The following is a 20,509-nucleotide window of genomic DNA, read 5'->3' as shown; positions in this document are numbered from 1 at the left end:
GAAACATTTTTATTTATTTATTTATTTTGAGTTGGGGGGGGGTGTTCTGTATTTTTGTAAAACCAATAAAAAGAAATTTGAAAGAAAGAAAACTTCAGCTAAGACAGAATGCTGCTGCCAGAGTCCTTACAAATACAAGGAAACTGGACCATACTACACCGGTTATGAAATTGTTAAACTGGCTTCCTGTAAGCCCAAGGATAGACTTTAAAATACTGCTGCTGGTCCACAAAAGACTTAAAGGCATTGACCAAATGCTGCTTAATTTGTTTGACTCCTACGAAGCACCTAGACCCCTTAAGTCGTCTGTATCCGGCCTACATTGTGTTGCAAGAACAAGAACCCAGTATAGGGTGAGGCTGCATTCAGTTACTATAATCCTCACCTCTAGAGAAGGTTACCGGAAGCTCTGACGTGTGCTCAAACCGTTAGATCCTTTAAATCAGGGCTAAAAACATTTACTACAGCGTATTTGCTTTCCATTCTTTTTTTTTTTATTCATTTCTATTTCCTGTCTTAATTGTTTTTGTTTTACCTTTGTTCATGATTTAATGTGATTTTTATATATTATTTTATTTGTGTTTTTGGATTTTTATTTGATGTAAAGCACTCTGAATTACTTTTTAATTTAATTTGTCTTGCCCAATAAAAACTAAAGTAAAACTAATCATTTAAAACTAGAATAAAAATGCGTACATCCTCTTTAAAACTAACTGAATTAGAGATAATTAATTCAAAACTAAACAAAACTAAAAGATAATGAAAAATCTAAAACAATTATAAGCATGCTTCTGTCAAAATGGAGTTAGCCCATTGTAGTTGGCAGCAAGGTTATAAATAATAGTTTTCGGTTCTTCTTTATATTTCATTTTGAAATTTATTTTGTAATTTATATTTTGAAGTGGTGATTTTTATTAGTTTTTATTTTCCTTGACAGACATGATTAAATTTAGTTTAGTTTTTAATAGTTTTGGTATTAGATTTTCATACAGTAGATTATTAACATATCAAAAATAATTATACATTAAAAAACTCAAAACATAAAATTTTTCAAAAAGATGGGGAAAACAAAGGGATTAGTATGCTTCATTTCAGTCTTACATTTGTGAACACTTTGTTCGCTTTGTTCGTTTTCTTTAACGGTAATAACCTCAGTGGGCAGTGGCCCAATTTCAGAGGACTTTGGACACCCATGATATGAAATGACATTAAAACATGACTGTGATGGACATCTAATCTCATGGCACGCACATCTTACTGACCTTAATTTCCTGTGAGAGCTTGTGCACAGATTCCTGCATTCCTCCAAACTGCCCGTACATGCGCTCTCTAACCTTCTCCAGGGAGTCTCTCACCTGTATTAACACAATAAGTTAAAATCAGCTATCTGACAAACAAACCAGAGCAGATGGAAACAATGTGGTTTACTGCTCCGCGTTGGTCCTTGGCTCACCTCCTTGATGTACTTCATTTCATCATGAAGGTGACTGACTGTCCACTCTCGCGCCATCACTTCCTGTTGTCTGCTAGAGTTGTTCCTCTGCACTACGCCGTACATTTTGGGCCCGCCATGCTGCAACGAGGGCTCGGGCTGCCCATTGGTCATGTCACCCAGGTGCTGAGGGAGACAAGAAAGCAGAGCTCAGGTTTCCGTCAGCTTTATGTGTGTGTGGGTGTGCATTTCTGTGTGTCTTTGCCCTGACTAGTAAGACAATTCTTCACACAAATATTTAGGCACACCAGTGGAATGGTGTTTTGTACGTAATAATTTGCTGTCATTGGTGACATTTTTGACCTCCTAGTAAACAAATAACTCATTGCCGGGCATTTACGATGATAGAGGAACCAAAGTTGTGAACATAACTGTTTATAATGTTTAGTAAAAAAAACTGTAAATACCCGAAAATCAAAAGGAATTTACCTACAAGCACAACAAAGTGACCGCACGCAATATCTCTAGAAATTGAATTTTCTAGTTACGCCAAGGTATTTAATGTTCAAACCGATCGTCCCCCTGAAAATACTGACTTAATTTGAATTTGACCCTTCAACAGTGTCACATCGCACTTTCGTTCAAAACCTTGCATCAATAACAATCTGAATGGTGCTTTTCCTCTTTGGCCAGAATGACATAATTGAAATGCAGAAGTGGGTAGTGATCAGTGTTGTTAATTTACGTTAAAAAAGTAATTAATTACAGTTACAAATTACTTCTCCCATAAAGTAATTGAGTTAGTAACTCACCTGAATGTAAGAGTAATTAGTTACTTGGCAGAGTAACTGGTGTTATCTTTCATGTTTTGTTTTGTTTATTTTATTCCAAAACAACAACAAAAACATAGTAACCTTTGCTATGTTTGGAAGTCATTTAATGTTGTGAATCAATCGTGAAAGTTGTTAAAATTGCTCCTGTTATTGCATGAGTTCCCTTCTGTCTACTTTTGACAAGTGAAAGTTTTAAAGCTGTTTCATCTTTTAAAGATAGATTCAAGTCAATATTTTGCCGATTTAGGAGTATTTTAGATAAAAAGTTACTTAGCTTCGCTAGGAGGGTTCTCTACAAAAGCACCTTCCTGAGAAGTCTACTGCTTTAAGATGGCGGCTGTTTACTAATGCCAGCGAGTATCATTTCACATCTAGTTATATTTATATGTGATATTTACCGTAGCATCATGTGGGCGTAGTTTGTAGGCTATCGGCTACAATCAGGTATTATTGGAGCCACCGAGCATCACGTTTGCAACGGCGTCACTCCCTTCCATCCTACCCACTCCCGTTGGCTCTCTCGTCTCCGTGAGTCCATGTCTCTGACTTTCCTCGCAGCATTCAACCAACGTCGTAACGCACAGTAACGCACACCTTTACATTCTCAGTAACTGTAACGGCTTTGCCAAGATGAGAAAAGTAGATTACTCACTACTGAAAAAAATAACGCCGTTATACTCTAACGAGGTTATTAACAAGACTGGTAGTAATGCGTTACATGTACTCCGTTACATTTACTTGAGTAACCTTTTGAGAAAAATGTACTTCTAAGAGTAGTTTTACTAAGCTATACTTTTTATTTTTACTTGAGTAGACTTATGGAGAAAAAAAACGCCACTCTTACTCCGCTACTTTGGGCTACACAAGAGTCGTTATATTTTTCCTCTTTATTCTACATAATAGATTTAAAGTGGTGCCTCTACATACAAATTTAATTCGATCCAGGACCTTGTTTGTAATTCGAAATGGTTGTATGTCAAGCAGGATTTTTCCATAAGAATACATTATAATTCCATTAATTCGTTCCACGGCCCAAAAACCTACACTAAATCCTTAATACTGCTGTTACTATTGCAAATAGCAATTACAAAGAGCAAAACAAATATATTCTGAATAAAAATCTGTATAATAATAATATAATAACAGTAATAATTATAATGAAACCTTTAATAATGTAACGAATCGGGTTCTAATGTGGCAGACGTTTTTTGCTGTACCTGAACGCACCACAGGGCTGACGGTGAGAAAAAGAGCGCGGCCTTCTTTCTACTTTGATGCTAGCGTCAGTGTTGCACAAGTTGATGGAATAAATTATTAGAAACCTGAGGAAGCTGGCGATTTCTTTGGCGATGTTACCACAATAAGAATTGTCACCTTAAGTTATAAAGACTGGCGAACGGAGAAGGACCGCCGGCCGAGATCGACATTCTACGGCCCTATTGTGGACCCAGTTCATGGATGCACATGTAACCAGTGTGAAACGCGCCCCGACGCGATCCGCTCCCAACTCTCTGACCAGGATGGGACGCGCCCTTGCACAGCAAGACGCGCTCAGTTTCGACAGTGCAGGGACACTAACTGCTGTGCCATATGCTCAAGCCGACGGCACAGCTGCCAGCACACCCACATGAAGGAATGGGCAGGGAGGTTTCCACTCTCCGCTACGGACCTGTGTGTACCCGTTACACTCACCCCCGAAACCTTCGCTGCCAATCCAGGTCACGGCACCATTGTAACCTGTGTGAAACGCGCCGCACCCCGATCCCACCTCTCTGACCAGGCTGGGAAGTGAAACCACGCCGCGCTGCATGACGTTCTCACTTTCGACAGTGCAGGGACACTAACCGCTGTGCCATAAGCTCGGGCCAATGGGACAGCCGACAGCGTCCCCACATGAAGGCATCGGAGGGAAAGTTTTTCCACACACCCGTTACATACACACCATGCTTAAATTTTGCTATCATTTACATCTTCATCTCAATGGTAAGTTTCACCTTTTCTTTTTTTTTCTCCACCTGCACTAACCTATTTGGATCCAGTGTTGATTTCTCTCACAAGAAAACCAGCCATGCGTCAGTCTTCCGGCAAAGCAAAGAAACTGCGGCGCTATCAAAAATCGTCGTATTTCGAGCATGTCGTCAGATTTAGAAACAAATGGCCAGTCAAATTTTACGTCGGATGTCGACAAGATCATGTGTCGAAGCAATAGTATGTCGAGGTACCACTGTATTTATTTATTTTTGTGAGCAATACCAAGACTAGAGACGTGCCTGGTGTATTACCGGGGTAGCTCTACCAAGTTCACCAATGAGACGCAACAATAATCACATGACTCCATTATACCAATCAGACGCAAGCTTGCTGTTCTATCTTCCAGCCGACCTGTTTAATCATGTGGTGTCTTTAAAGCACCGTAAAAAATGAAGTATTTGGTATAGAGCCCTGCACTCAACATGACTCGAAAGCGCAGATTTTAACCTCTCTCCCAGTTATTATTTGGCACCGATTGACCATGGAAAACCGGAGATATAAAAATAGTAATTATGGAGGAACTCTTCACTATTCAAACTAGGAACTATTTTCTCCACCAGAGGGAACTCATGCTCTTTCGATGAATATTCTTCATTTATTTATTTTTTGTCTCGTTGGAAGGGTTATTGTACAGTATCATTATAACAACAGTCCATGAAGATAATTTTGTGCTCAGAAAAAAATACCTTTGTTTAAAAAAAAAAAATCCAACAAAAATATAAGCAGTTACTCACAATGTTACTCTTTACATGAGAATTGTTTTCACCAAATACTTTTTTACTTTTACTTGAGTACATTTTTTGGACGACTACTTTTACTTGAGTAATATTATTTTGAAGTAACGCTACTCTTACTTGAGTAAAATTTTTGGATAGTCTCCCCACGTCTGTTGAAATGTGTGTACATTTCACCACAACACCACAGCACAGTTTTTCAGTGTGTTTCAGATCCTAATTCAATTTTTAGGGGTGGTTGGGTTTTTCTTTTTCATCAAACAATTGAAAATATACGAAATCATGGCATATCGTTATAATGAAATAAATGCCCATATCCTGATAGAAGACTTTCCATCTTGCCCAGCACTAAGTGATGTTACACACGTCTGCTCATTTTCAGCACTTAAATAGAAATCCCATGAGTAGGGGGAGACAGTTTTGCCTCACTACTAATATGTAGTTGTGCTATGAATAATAGCAAAGGTTTCTACTAGTGTGCAGAGAAGTCGTGCAGTAGTGGAAGACAGTAGTGGGAAAAGTGTTAGCAGACAAAAAGCACACATTGACCTTGAACTAAGATACCAAGAATATAGAATAAATTCCCAAACAGCATTCCATATGCTCCCTGATGCAGGGAAGTCTTTGTATTGCACTCTTACATATGTGTATCAAACCACAACATCAAATATTTGCTGCACTGTTTCTGCTCAACAGTGGAAACAGGAAATTTTGAACGGACGTTTAAAAAAAAAAAAAAAAAAAAAAAAGCTGAATTGAGGGGAGTCATGTTTCTGCAACCCAGAACATGAGCTGCTACCCTTTCTACCTGTTGGGACTCTAGCAGCTGGGTGAACGGTAACAAATATTTATATTTCAGAAGCTGAAATTATTTACCTTTGTTTTATCATATTATTGATAATGTAATGTAGTGTATGCCGTATCACTTATTCATGTGCTGTCTGCTTACCTGCTTGGGTGACTCACTGCCAGCCGGCCTTTCTCTTTGAACGACGCCATTCCGCTTCTTCCAGCCATTCTGCATGGAGATCATTAATATTAGCATTCAATCATTTCTGTATCATGATTGATTGAAGTTCTACAACAAGGGGAAAAAAAGTGCTATTCGTGCCAACTTCCTGCCAACAATCATCAATTTAGCTCAACATTCCAGAACTGGTGTCCATCAAGCGGGGCGTCAGTCTTCACATGGAGAGGAGATAAAGAATGAGGAGAACCAGAACAAAGACACCAGTGTTGTCAAATAGACAACAGTCAGACATTTCATTCTCCATTACTGTCTCCAGCCCTCGACTTCACTCCTGAAAAAGGGTCCACAACCACGCTGTGCAAGCTTATTCGAATCAGATTTGCGTTTTTAAAAAAATCTGACTTTACAAGTACAATATTATTTAAGGTAAGACATTTTGTTCTGTTTAACGTGGGTTTACACAACTGCAACTCACCATTTACTTTGTCCATACTGACATGTACAAACAACTTAAATGCAGGTCTTTGGAATAATTATACACCAGCACAATAGCAAAGCACTTGACTGGCTTATTAAGCGCTCACAAAGGTTCCACTGTATCATATGACTTCATCATGGAGGACAAAAGGAGGTCTCCTACTGTGGGTGAATCAGATTAGACTTTTGGAGGTATAATAGTGCAAAATAATCAGTGTGGTGACTTCTGACCAATGTGAGTATTATTTACTTGTTATATATATATATATATATATATATTTTTTTTTTTTTTTTGCCAGATATTACACATTAAATATTACTGTCAGAAATTTTCATACCTTAAATTACTTCTCCCTGAAGAAGTAAATTCGATATATTAATAATTATATTAGTAGCTACTTAAAAAAAAAATCATGTATATACATTTATAATATACATATACATATATATATATATACATACATATACAACACAGTGGGGCAAATAAGTATTTAGTCAACCACCAATTGTGCAAGTTCTCCTACTTGAAAAGATTTGAGAGGCCTGTAATTGTCAACATGGGTAAACCTCAACCCTGAGAGACAGAATGTGAAAAAAAAAAAAACAGAAAATCACATTGTTTGATTTTAGAAGAATTTATTTCCAAATTAGAGTTGAAAATAAATATTTGGTCACCTAAAAACAAGCAAGATTTCTGGCTGTCAAAGAGGTCTAACTTCTTCTAACGAGGTCTAACGAGGCTCCACTCGTTACCTGTATTAATGGCACCTGTTTTAACTCATTATCGGTATAAAAGACACCTGTCCAAAACCTCAGTCAGTCACACTCTAAACTCCACTGTAGCCAAGACCAAAGAGCTGTCGAAGGGCACCAGAGACAAAATTGTAGACACCAGGCTGGGAAGACTGAATCTGCAATAGGTAAAACGCTTGGTGTAAAGAAATCAACTGTGGGAGCAATTATTAGAAAATGGAAGACATACAAGACCACTGATAATCTCCCTCGACCAGGACAACTGATCTGTGTGAAGGAAATAATGAATGGGGCCATGTATCGAGAGATTTTGAGTGAAAATCTCTTTCCATCAGCAAGGGCATTGAAGATGAGATGTGGCTGGGTCTTTCAGCATGACAATGATCCCAAACACACAGCCAGGGCAACAAAGAAGTGGCTTCGTAAGAAGCATTTCAAGGTCCTGCAGTGGCCTAGCCATTCTCCAGATCTCAACCCCATGGAAAATCTGTGGAGGAAGTTGAAAGTCCGTGTTGCCCAGCGACAGCCCCAAAACATCACTGCTCTAGAGTAGATGCATGGAGGAATGGGCCATAATACCAGCAACAGTGTGTAAAAACCTTGTGAAGAGTTACAGAAAACGTTTGGCCTTCGTTATTGCCAACAAAGGGTACATAAAAAAGTATTGAGATAAACTTTTGGTATTGATCAAATACTAGTTTTCCTTGCCTGGCACCGCCAGACTATTCTCCCTGTATTTTTCAAACACTGTGAGAAATAGTCTGGGACCCAGCCCATTAACGGCCTCTCGAACAAGTACAAAAACAACCGTCCAATCAGATTTGTTTATTTGCGTGACGTGTTCTTAATGAGTAACGTCACTCTTGCGCGCCGAAAGTCGTCTCTACAACAACACAGATGGCGAACGGGAGAGCCGAGAATATGTTCCAATCCGCGGTAAAACCAGTTTTAAATTACCAAAAACATATCGACACAAGTCAATGACAACAGTCAACATGGCTCGCGCTAGCCATATTGAATAAACGTCTCCATTCTCCACTCACGCTAATTACTTGTCGCTTTAACAACGTCACGTCTGCCCGTCGCTGATTGGTCCACTCCACTGTCTGTTTGCTGTGGCTTGCTCCGTCCTCGGAATTTGATCCGCCGGACGGTCGCCAGATCCTGGGAGGCAAGGCATACATGGAACGACATAACCAGGTAGCAGGCATAGTGTACAGGAACATCTGTGCCGAGTACGGACTGGAGACCCCGGAGTCAAGGTGGGCGACACCTCCAAAGGTCGTCGAGAGCAACCGACCCACGATCCTGTGGGACTTCCAGATCCAGACAGACAAACTGGTGATGGCCAACCAGCCTGACATAGTGGTGGTGGATAAACATCAGAAGACAGCAGCAGTGATAGATGTAGCAATCCCAAGCGATAGCAACATCAGGAAAAAAGAACACGAAAAGCTGGAGAAATATCAAGGGTTGAAGGAAGAGTTGGAGAAAATGTAGGAAGGCAACAGTGGTGCCAGTAGTGATCGGGACACTAGGGGCAGTAACCCCCAAGCTGGGAGCATGGCTCCAACAGATACCAGGAACAACGACCGACCTCTCCGTTCGAAAGAGCGCAATCCTAGGGACAGCTAAGATCATGCGCAGAAACCTCAAGCTCCCAGGCCTCTGGTAGAGGACCCGAGCTTCAGAGGAGAGACCATACCACCCGGGTGGGCAAGATAACAATTTTATATAATCAATAAATCAGTAATCAGTCAGAATGCTTATGTGAGGATACTGTATACACTAGGCATGTGCCGGTTACCAGTTTCAAGGTTTACCGTGGTATGAAAACATCACGGTTTCAAAACCACAAAAACTTTCCGTCATACCGTAGTACAGTGTTAGCTATTTTTTATGTCCCAAAAATGCAGCGAGAAATGGTTAGCTATTTTTTATGTCCCATATGCAGCGAGAAATGGCTTGGAGGGGCAGCGCTCACCCCTTTGGTTGTTGATCTGTCCTGTGTGTCGGTGACACTGATGTCGCTGTCAAAACTACACCTGAGCTTTTTCTCCCCTCAAAATAGACAGTCGCTAGTATGGCATTAGTATTAGATATTAGTAGTTTTGCAACTGAAAATAAACAGACGGCCGCGGCTTAGAAGAGGAAGGACAGCCGATATGCGGGCAACACCTCCAACATAATTTCACATTAGCGTGACCAACATCCGTCTCTTTACACAAAATTCAAGGTAAGTAAACAGTGTCATGAAAGTTTCCCACCAGCTACGAGAGTTCACTCCAACGTGTTTCGTGTGTCTAGAGACAGTAAAACAAGTACTATAACGTAAGCTTACTAACAAGGTTATTAACGTGGCTAGTTAGAAACTTAGAATACCAAGACGGCTAACTTGTTTCCTCACTATCCTCACTATAAGTGTCCTTTTTAGTCTTCTGCCATTGTAAACATCTGTTTAAAATAACATTTTCATGATAAAGCCTGTGGTGTTTTTTTACTCACAGTCCTTCATCTTAACTTGGACTGAGAGAGAAATATGTCTAAAAATGTTGAGATGGAGCGTTAAAGTCATTGAGGTGCCTACAATAATATATTAATTATACAGTGCTGCTCAAAAGTTTGTGAACCCCCTCAACATTTTGGAATTTTCTATTATTTCAACCTGATTTCCTAATCAATCAATTCAGTAGTTTTTTTTTGTTTTTTTAACAGTTGTGTTGTCGAGACTAAATTAAAAAGAGTTTTCATCAACTGATGTAGGTGCAAAATTGAACTGTTTGGTCACAACCAAAACCGCCATGTCTGGCGAAAAGTCAACACTGCATACCACCAAAAGAACCTTCTCCCAACAGTGAAGCATGGAGGTGGGAATGTCAAGATCTGGGCTTGCTTTTCATCCTCAGGACCTGGACAACTCCACATAGTCCAGGGAATCATGAATTCTGAGGAATATTGTCAAATCCTAGAACATAACCTGACGCCATCTGTTTTGAAGTTAAAGCTTGGCAGAAGGTGGATCATGCAACATGATAATGATCCAAAGCATTCCAGCAATACAACCAAGGAATGGCTGAAAAAGAAGAAGATTCGTGTTCTGGACTGGCCCAGTCAAAGTCCTGACCTAAATCCCATTGAAATGCTGTGGCGGGACCTGAAGCGAGCAGTTCATGCCAGACGCCCATCAAACCTCTCTCAACTGACTGCGTTCTGCAAGGAAGAATGGGCAAAAATCCCCCAAAGTAGATGTGAGAGGCTGATTAGTCACTACAGAAACCGTTTGGTTGAGGTAATCTCTGCAAAAGGAGGCGCAATATCCTATTAACTGAAGGGGTTCACATACTTTTGCACACATGATATCTGAGTTTTTCTTAAATCAACCACTTTTGTTAAATAAAGAATGACAATATAACTATTTCTTTTGTTTCAGTCCATTATTTCGAATGTCAGTATTGTGGATTTGGGTATAACTTAACATTTAATAAGGTTATTTTAGTTTTTTTTACAAAAAATCTGACCATCGCTGTGGGGTTCACAAACTTTCGAGCAGCACTGTATATATTTAGAAGTGTTTTTACTTTTTAATGGAAAATAATTATTTTTGTTCTATTGTTTAGCAACTTGAGCTGTGGCTGTGGGTTTAGTGTAAAAGTTCCAATTATTTCAATTTTATTTAAAATATTTTAGTTATTTATTTTTTTGCATTTTATTTATTTAACATTTTATTCATGTCGATGTTCCAATTTGCAAATATGTTGTGAAAAATTAAAAAATCCTGTTCAATGGATTTTTTTTTTTTGTAACCCATACTTCTCAAAATAACACATTTTAGAGCTATAATTGCAATACCGTGGTACTGTGAAACCGTGGTATTTTTGCCTAAGGTTATCATACCATCAAAATCTCATACCGGCACATGCCTAGTATACACATATACATACACACACATATACAACTCTTTCACTGCCATCGACAATGGCAGATGTCCAATCATGTGGCTCTTTTCATTGTTTCCTGTGAATTGAAATGATAGACATCCAATTCATCCTCCCACTTCAAATGGATTAGACGTCCATCTCTGTCAATGGCAGCCAATGAGTTAGTCTCGCCCCTACTTTATATGTATTACTAATGAGTGGTCTTCTTGCTGAAATTGAGCAATACAGTAACCTACTCAGTGACTTGGACATGTGGATGTAATTTAAATCTAATTACTGGTTTGAAAAGAGCTACTATGGATGTCAAGATCATATATTTTCGACCCGAATTCAAGTCACCTGATTTTAATGTCAACAATAATGCGTTAACGACCATGATTAATCTGGAAATATTAACGCATTCAAAAAAAATAACGCAATTTACCGCTCACACTAATTTTGGCCACAACTGCCTCCCGTAGTCCCACACGCTGATGTTTACATTCTCCGCGTGGCAATGCAGGACATAATGCTGCCAGCGTCGATGAGTGAGGATGATGCCCAAATTCCGTTTTAAAAAGCTGCCTAATGGAAATCTGGATAAAACCAAAGTTGTGTGTACATACTGATGTAATGAACTGTCATTCGATCGAAGCTCAACCAGCCTAAAGTACCACCTTCGGGCACAGCTAGTGTTAGCAATGACACTAACACTGCGGGAAACAAGCCGCAGTCATCAAGCTACACTGGCAGAGTGCGGACTCGGACTTGTCAACAAAAGACAACAAGTAGGTTGACTACTGCTATCGCTACATGGGTAGACAAGGACTGTAGAGTGTAGACCCATTAACATAGTCGAAGACGAGGGCGTTGAAAATCCAATGACAACAAACAACAACGACAAACCACTAAAAAGGTACAAGGCAGTGCCAGCCTGGACTCATGTCCACTACAGTGGTGGTCTGCGCACTGTGGTGCCCACAGTAAGCTGGCCCATGCAAAGAAAAGTATCTGGTCACACCTGCCACAACCGTTGCTTGCGAGAGACTGTTTTCTTTGACAGGGCACAGTGTTCAAAAGAAAAGGTCTGCTCTGTTATCTGAAAATGTCAACAAGCTAGTTTGCCTGAGCAATTGGTTACAAAAATAGGTATGACTGGCTAACTTAAGCAGTGTTTCTAAACACCTTTACACACAGTTTAGTGTAATGTTTTTCAGTTAAGTGTGTGAAAATTGACAATTTTTAAAAAAAATTTTATCTCACACTGCTTTCAGGCCATTTAAGTGTAAAACTGCAAATGCAGCATTTTTTTGCGTGAAATGTTCAATTTAACAGACAAGTTGTTTACAATTTTTTTGAAACACTAGCTATTGTTACTGTATTGTGCTTGTCTGCTCTTTAATTTGGCAGTTAATTTTGGGTAATATGCCAAACGATACTTGAGCCACATTGTTAGTCTGAGGCACTTTAATCTGTTAAAGCTCTTTGCTGTATCATACAATTTATTTTATTTATTATTTTATACGAGCTGAGTTGTTAAATAAAATTTTAAAACTCTATTTGTTTAAGTATTATTTCATTCACACGTCATACATTTCATCTTACAACAAATTTTAAGTCAATTATAGTATTTTCCTAGATTTTTTTTTTCCTGAAGAGCAACTTTATTTTTCCCAAGGGAAATGTGATTAATCATGATTAATCACACAGTTGACATATGATTAACTAGATTAAATTTTTTAATCGTTTGACAGCACTAGCCGATACTGATCCCCGATCCAATATCTCCGCAATGTATTAAGGAAAAGAAAAATGCATCCAGATATTAATGATAAAACAAATATTTTTACACTGCAGAGATTATCCTTTTATTCACAATGCCGTGTTTGTGTGTTTGTTTCTAACAAATACTGCAAGCTTTGATGAGTTGAAGTCACACAAGACATGAAGTCTGACTAATGTGTCCGAAGGCAATCGTAGCGCGGCCTTCGTACACATCATCATAGGCAGAAAACGTGTTCCTCGCCTGTCGCTGTGCTGACTACACGTCATCTATTCCAACACTCACCACACCCTCCAGAAGGAACTCACAGATAACCACGCATTATCAGAGTGTGCGCGCAAACGAGCTGAAGACCAGAGTCCCACAGGGTCAAAGGTCTCACAAAACGCAACCACGTCTCCATTGGGGTGCCGAGCAGACTCACAACATGAGGACGCGACAACATTACGTCGCATTCGTCACTCTAAAGCCAAACAAAGGCAGTCGGGGCGGCGTCACCCACAGCAAATACTCCCAAAACCTGGTCATGCCTGCAGCGTGTACACAATGTCGTCATTTGCATTTGCTTGTATACAGTTCCCATCGTCGCTTTAGCAATTAACATGTGCGTGCTTTAAAAAAGTATGCTCGCGAAAAGCCCTCACTTGTTTGCATTTAGATTTTGAGACAAACTTTTAATTCTTTCACTGCCATTGACAATATTAGACTGAAACTTGCTTCTCCAGAGCAGCATGTGGCTTTGTTTATTCTTTTGCTCAGAATATAAATTAATTTGTCACTATATGTGGACGTCTATCTATACCGTAGGAAATAACATTAAATCAGTTACAACATTAGGAAGGTTAATGATTTATTTCTTTAGTTTCAGTGTTGTGAGTTGTGACTCAGTGGTAATATCCCACAGTTACTGTGTGGTCAATGTGAACACAGTTCATTTTAAAAGCAGATGTGGTTCCTCTATCACTGCCAGTGAGTTAAATTCTTGTAGTGCAAGTGTTAAGGCACTTACACAATGCACTTGCAGTTTACTTATATGCCAGCTGTTCCGTTTTGAAGTGGGATGTATTTGTTTTTAAGTGTTGTACAGATAAACTCTCACCTCAGAAACTTTGACTTCAAGGTTCTCGTCCTAAGGTCGTGTGAATATGTGGTTTTATAGCAGACCCATCTTAAGTATTGAAAAAACATCAGAAAAACTACCATAAACGGGCTTGTTTTTGAGCAGCTTTTGACATTTTCACAAATATCAACTGATGAATTCCATAACCCAGGCGGAGTCATACCAGTTTTCCTCAAGTTATCAAATTGTGAGCTACATCTCATCGAAATAGGCGCACGGTATTCCTATGGTTACTTAGATCAGTGTTTTAAGTGTTAGCGTACTACAGGCTGTGAATTTTGAAGTTTGACAGCTTACATTATGCTTACAAAAAAACTGTACTGTATTTATACAAATGCAATGCACAGCGCATTTGCCATTGGTCGTAAAAAAATAAAATGTGATTGCTAAGGCCATGAAAGGCAAACGTGTCATCATTGGCCTTTTAAAATCCTCTACTGGGTGAACCCTACGGAAAGTGGCGGTTATGTGTTTGATTCCATATACAGCATCTGTCTGTATGTTGTGTTCAAGATAACTTAAGAACAAAAAAAAAGGATTATTGTTGAACTTGTAGGATATGTTTGTGATATGAAATAGAAGAAGTGATTAAATTTCGGATTGATGAGGTTAAAAGTGACAGAAGTCAGACAAGGAATCCCGAGATAACCTGATAGCAGATTAACATATTTTACTCAAATTTGCAGGGTAGGTGATATGATAAGAGAAAGGGTCAAAGTTAAAAAATATGACGACACTTTGAATTCGGCTGCTTAGGCGGTAGTCTGCTTACTCAGAGTGCTCCTCTAGTTGTTGGAGATAAAAGGCAAGAAAACTTTTTGTGTGAATGACCGTCATTTGAAACACGGTTGCTCAAAATATTTCAGTATGTGAATGACAAATTTCTTAGACCTCTGATAATGGAGAAAATAATGTTTGATCACAAAGAAACCAAGTACTCAAGCACAGGTACGTGTAGAAATAAGTATCACTGGCATGAAGAGGAAGGGCGGGCAATCTGGAAAACTCATTATTTGATTTGCTAAAATAGTACAGTCATTGATAAAACGTCTAAATTTTTTCTCCAGTATTATACATCAGAAAAATGTATTTTTTCCCCCAATTTATTAAGATTCTTTCTGCTTGAATGCACATTATGATGGTATTGTCTTTCCCATTAAGATTTAAAATTAAGATTTATAAAATTCTAATAGGATTTTTTTTTTTTTTTTTTTTTCCTGTTTTCAATAGCTAGTAAAAATAATTTAAAAAAAAAAAAAAAAGGTCTTTATGCATTTTTCAAGTGTATAGTTTCAGAGGAATAGCTCACAAGGTTTTACTCAGCTCCACAAATAAAAGTAAATTCAAATAGTGTAGGCGATACCTACTTCAGGCCCACTTAGTGCAGTATGTCAGATGTACAATAGAGGTTGCATTGTGCTCTGGTAGAATGTGAAACACATGTATGCACTATTGTACACGCCCTTCAGTCATGATTGTGTAACACAGTGCAGACATCTTGAGGGTGTTTCTGAAAAAATCTTTTCAGTCAAGGCAGGATGCACTGTGTCTGAGTGTGGAATTTCAGCCATGCATTAAAAAAAATGAAAAGTGAGAAAACATGTCTTACCTTATCTGAATGAGCTGGATTGTGGGCTTTGGTGGCATCATCTCCCGTATGAAGAGTCAACCTTAGGCGCCTGAATGCTCTCTGAGGAGCCCACCCCCCCAAAAAAACATTTTTGTTGAGTGATTTATAACAGTTATATTCTTTTCAGCTTTGCGTGACAGTTAGAAATGTTAAAAAATATGATATGAGAGATGCCATTTCTCATTCATTTGGTGGATTTTACACAAATATGAGTTTTATAAAGGAGAGTGTAATATTTCTACTTCCATTTTTTAACTCTGGTCCAATCATTACAATGCACAACTAAGACAGTGACTTCAAAAATTTTGCCAAGTTATTGTTTGAATAACAGGATAAACAAAATACACTTAATTTGAATAATTATGAGAACCCTATATTAATTAAGTGATAAAAAACAATGTAAATGAAATATATTTATTTTTTATTTATTTTAAGCAAAATTTGTACGTAATACATCTGTAAATGTTTGTTGTTCAAAATAAATTAATATTGCCATTTATTGAATAATAATGAATAAATGTATATTGAGCACATATTAATGTATACTTTTTATTATATATATTCCTTTGCGCACGGTAGAAAAGTATTTTTCTTAAATGTACATTGTGAAATGAATTACAATTTAATGATAATTTTATGAAAATAATATTTGATTGAAAATACATATTTTTTTAATCAAATATGACATTCTATGGAAATGTGATCTTATCCCGTCCTTTAATGTACAGTGTATCCACTATCGACATACCGTATTTTCCGGACTATAAGTCCCACCTGAGTATAAGTCGCACCAGCCCAAAAATGCGCAATGAAGTGGAAAAACACATGGATAAGTAGCATTTTTGGGGGACATTTACTTGATAAAATCCAACACATAGAACAGATATGACAACTTGAAAGGCAATTTAAAATAAAAATATAATAGAGAACAACATGTTGAATAAGTGTACAGTATGATAATGTTACATGATGCATGAACAACAGAAATGCGAACGTGGCCGGTGTGTTAACGTAACATAGCTATTAAGAGTTATTCAGATAACTATAGCATAAAAATATGCTAACAAGTTTACCAAACTATCAGTTTCACTCTAAAACACCAAAATAACATGTGAAATTATATAATAATGTGTTAATAATTTCACATATAAGTCGCTTCAGAGTATAAGTCGCACACTATGAAAAATAACTGTGACTTATAGTCCGAAAAATACGGTACAATTTTAGATATCATATGGAGGTATGAAAAAAGTACTTTGCAGAGTATGAATAATGGTATTAGTACTGATAAATAGTACTCATAAAATGAATGTCATTTTTATAGTAGTTTCATTAAAACTCCAATTTTTTTTTTTTTTTTTAATGACTTGTCCCTGCAAGTTTTTGTTTTTTAGTCCTCACTGGTGTAAGTTTAACCCTGAAAGGGTCGGTTTGGTAATTTAAAAAAAAAAAAAAAAAAAATCAAATAAACTTTTTGGGTATACAAACGTGGCATACATGACCCAAAACATGAATCATGTGGACATCATGCTACTGGGTTTTAATTACAAATATATATTTTTTTTATGATTGTTTTTTTATATGTATTTTTATGAATGAAACATATTGCTCATCTTTCAGTGCCATTGACAGCGCTACACGTCCAATCCATTTAGACTGAGAGAGGTTGGCAGTGAAAGATTGCTGTCAGACCTCCCAGTCAGAATGGATTGGACATGGCCTGCAGCACTTTGGCCTCACCTTCCTCTCTTATCCACATCCTGTTTCAAGCACATTGTCAAGAAAAGCATTCAACTTAAGACAGGAGGGAGGAGTGAAAACATAGCCTTGTTTGACAAGTGGACACAAGAGAAGAAGAATATGAAAGGAGCTTTGGAGAGAGTAGACGTCCACCTTACACTCGTCTTACCTCGCTCGTGTCATTCAGAGAGTCCGCAGTGGTGGTAGTGGTGCTGGAAAATGTTCGTCCAGGGCCGTAGTGAAGCATGTCTTCGCTTGTGTCCACTCCACGGCTCCACAACAGAGCGCCCCACCTCCCCCCTCTGTTGAGTCGACCCTCCTCCCGCTCTTCCTTTCACTGCTCCTTCCTGAGTCGAGCTCCAACTCTCAGAGGCACCATAGGGAAATTCCTCTCTCGTCCAGTCTCTCCGCTCAGGCTCAGCAGCCGCACGGCCGGGTCATTGTTGGATTCCCGCCGAAGCGCAGACCCATCCACCTGACTTTCTTTCTGTCTGAGCTCCCATCCGACCTGTCGAACCACATTTCACCTGCGTGAGAATGCCCTGAAAGAAGGACTCGCAGAGGGCGGGCCGCTCCTGGGCCTCCTCCCACTCGGCCTGGGACAGGTGACAGCTCCTCTAGGCTCAAGTCACAAGAAAGAACCTTGACAGCATCGCAGACAATGCAATGTAACGAAAACAGTCAGGTTCCCAATCAAGAAGACAAGAAAGCAAGAAATGGATTATGTAACCTGTGTTATCGTTTTCTCCGTATTTACATTTTTTAAATGATCCTAAACATTAAAAATAGGAGACTATAGAAAAAGAGAAAAAAGTGCTCATCCTATCCTTTTTTTTTTTTTTCACACAATTTGTGACTGACAAAAATAATATCTAGTACCCATGACTAGGCCTGCCACAATGAATCGAATAATTGACTGCTAATGTGTAATCAAATGGGTCAATAACAATTTTGGTGGTCGATTAATCATTGAGAAACATTGTTTACTTAAAAATTAGATCTACAGTGCCGTCTATAATTATTGGCACCCCTGAAAAAGATGTGTTTTTTAGCTTCTAATAATTTTTTTTATTCAAATAATATGGAACCTTAATGGAAAAAAAGAGAAAAATCCAACCGTCAATATAAATGCATTCATTCAGTGGGGAAAAAATCCCACATAAAGAAAAAAATATTTGACATCAAATAATGTGTGTCACAATTATTAGCACCCCTGGTGTTAATACTTTGTACAACCCCCTTTTGCCAACAAAACAAGGTCTGGGGACTGAGATGGCCATGGGAGGAGCTTGATTTTGTGTCTGCCGAACCATTTCTGTGTAGATTTGGCCATATGTTTAGGGTCATTGTCTTGCTAAAAGACCCAGTGACGACCCATCTTCAGCTTTCGGGCAGAGGGCAACAGATTTTGATCTAAAATGTCCTGGTATTTCAAAGCATTCGTGATGCCATGCACCCTTACAAGGTTCCCAGGGCCTTTGGAAGCGAAACAGCCCCACAGCATCACTGACCCACCCCCATACTTCACAATGGGTATGAGGTGCTTTTCAGCATGCACATCTTTCGTGGCACACCAGACCCACTTAGAGTGTTTGTTGCCAAAAAAGCTCAATCTTGGTCTCACACAAAAATACGCCTGGGACCGTGTGCTTTGGTCAGATGAGACCAAGAACAGGACATTTTAAATCAAAATCTGTTCACTTGTATTGAAGGTTGGATTTTTTTCTTTTTTTCCATTAAGGTCCCATATTATTTGAATAATAAAAAAAAGTATTAGAAGCTAAAAAACACATCTTTTTCAGGGGTGCCAATAATTATGGAGGGCACTGTATCTTATCCAAGGGCGTAGGTTTGGTCTTAAAATGGGTAGGGACAATATAACAGCATAACCTGCATGTCCACTTTTTGCTGGGGATGGGACAGTAAATAGACCAAACATATTTGGTGAATGGGGGCCAGGGCTACATTTCTCATCAATATGAACCTAAATAATTGATAAGCTAAATGATCGATGCAAAATAAATCTGCATTGACCTATACTAACCTTTACACTGCAAATTTATAATGTCTTAATCTGATCATTTTTGTTAAATCGAGTCAAATAATTTTCTCCCATCTTTTTTTTTTGAGTGTTAAAGTGTAGTTAACAGATTAATGCGTCAGATTCTTCCACTTTAAGTAAATACTAAAGATACACGATAATATCGGTCACCGATAATTATCGGCCGATAATGGCAATTATGACGTTACACAGATAATCCAGATTATAAAAAAATTCAACCGATAATGCAGTCCGATAATTATATACTTGATTTAGCCTCCAAATGTGCGCAACCAAAGAATTCAGCACGCCGCCTCTTCAACCCCTCCCCTCTCTGAAGCCCCTGAGGGAGGAGGGGTTGAGGAGGCGGAGTTACACGACAAGAAGTAGTTGAGTATTATGGCGGCTATTACTAAAAAAGACTATGCTCTCGCCATCTGCGAAACATGTACCGCAGAAGTTCCACGAGGCGGAAAAAGAAAGCATCCTCATTCAAAACCACTAACCCAGTATCCATTTAAAACTGCATCACAAAGATTTTTGGAACGAATACGAGGCTGCTGCTAGTGGGAATGCTAAAGCTACTGTAAACACAAACTAAGTTAAACTACGGGGCTTGTGACGATACAGAGTCGGGTTGTTTGGGAATGCAGCCCAAGGCAGGTGGTAAACTGGCATCTAAGGCTAAACACCGGCACAACTGGAGACCGATAGTCGGCAAGTAGCCGTCTTCCGACGGAGCCCGCCGCTCTGGCCGGTCCGGCAGGCCGCCGCTGGCGAGGCGGGCCGAGCCTGGTTCCCCGGCTTCAGGACCTCCGGCGAACACCCCGGTTTCTCGAGCGTTCCCCCACCGCGTGTGAGCAGTGCCAGGCCCCGAATACGCCACAGCGAACCGGCCAGTGTGGACAGATTATCCGGTACGAACGTAGCTGCCGCCGCCAAGATGAAACACGTTTTTTTTACAGAAATGACCCGAGAGCCAAAGCCCTGGATAAAAAAATAATGCAGTTTATACGACCACCATTCTTCATTAAAAACATGCCAATCA

At 39.0% G+C, this 20,509-nt stretch overlaps 1 protein-coding gene across 4 annotated transcripts in view; it reads right to left on the bottom strand.

Annotated features, from left to right (window-relative positions):
* myzap (myocardial zonula adherens protein) overlaps positions 1-20,509 on the bottom strand; it is a 45,263-nt gene that overhangs the window by 15,409 nt on the left and 9,345 nt on the right. For 3 of the 4 annotated variants that reach the window (XM_057834450.1, XM_057834428.1, XM_057834444.1), the window contains exons 2-6: positions 17,590-17,928; positions 15,660-15,740; positions 5,980-6,048; positions 1,454-1,618; positions 1,263-1,355 (exon numbers count right to left, since the gene is read on the bottom strand). In XM_057834450.1, coding sequence (XP_057690433.1) covers positions 1,263-1,355; positions 1,454-1,618; positions 5,980-6,048; positions 15,660-15,740; positions 17,590-17,667 — 486 coding nt within the window. In that variant the 5' untranslated portion in view covers positions 17,668-17,928. Of the gene's footprint in view, positions 1-1,262; positions 1,356-1,453; positions 1,619-5,979; positions 6,049-15,659; positions 15,741-17,589; positions 18,063-20,509 lie in introns of all 4 variants that reach the window. The other variant, XM_057834437.1, reaches the window with a different exon arrangement.

This window comes from Corythoichthys intestinalis, chromosome 1 (assembly GCF_030265065.1).
Source record: "Corythoichthys intestinalis isolate RoL2023-P3 chromosome 1, ASM3026506v1, whole genome shotgun sequence".
NCBI classification, from domain to species: domain Eukaryota; kingdom Metazoa; phylum Chordata; class Actinopteri; order Syngnathiformes; family Syngnathidae; genus Corythoichthys; species Corythoichthys intestinalis.
This window is presented reverse-complemented; position numbering and strand designations above follow the sequence as displayed.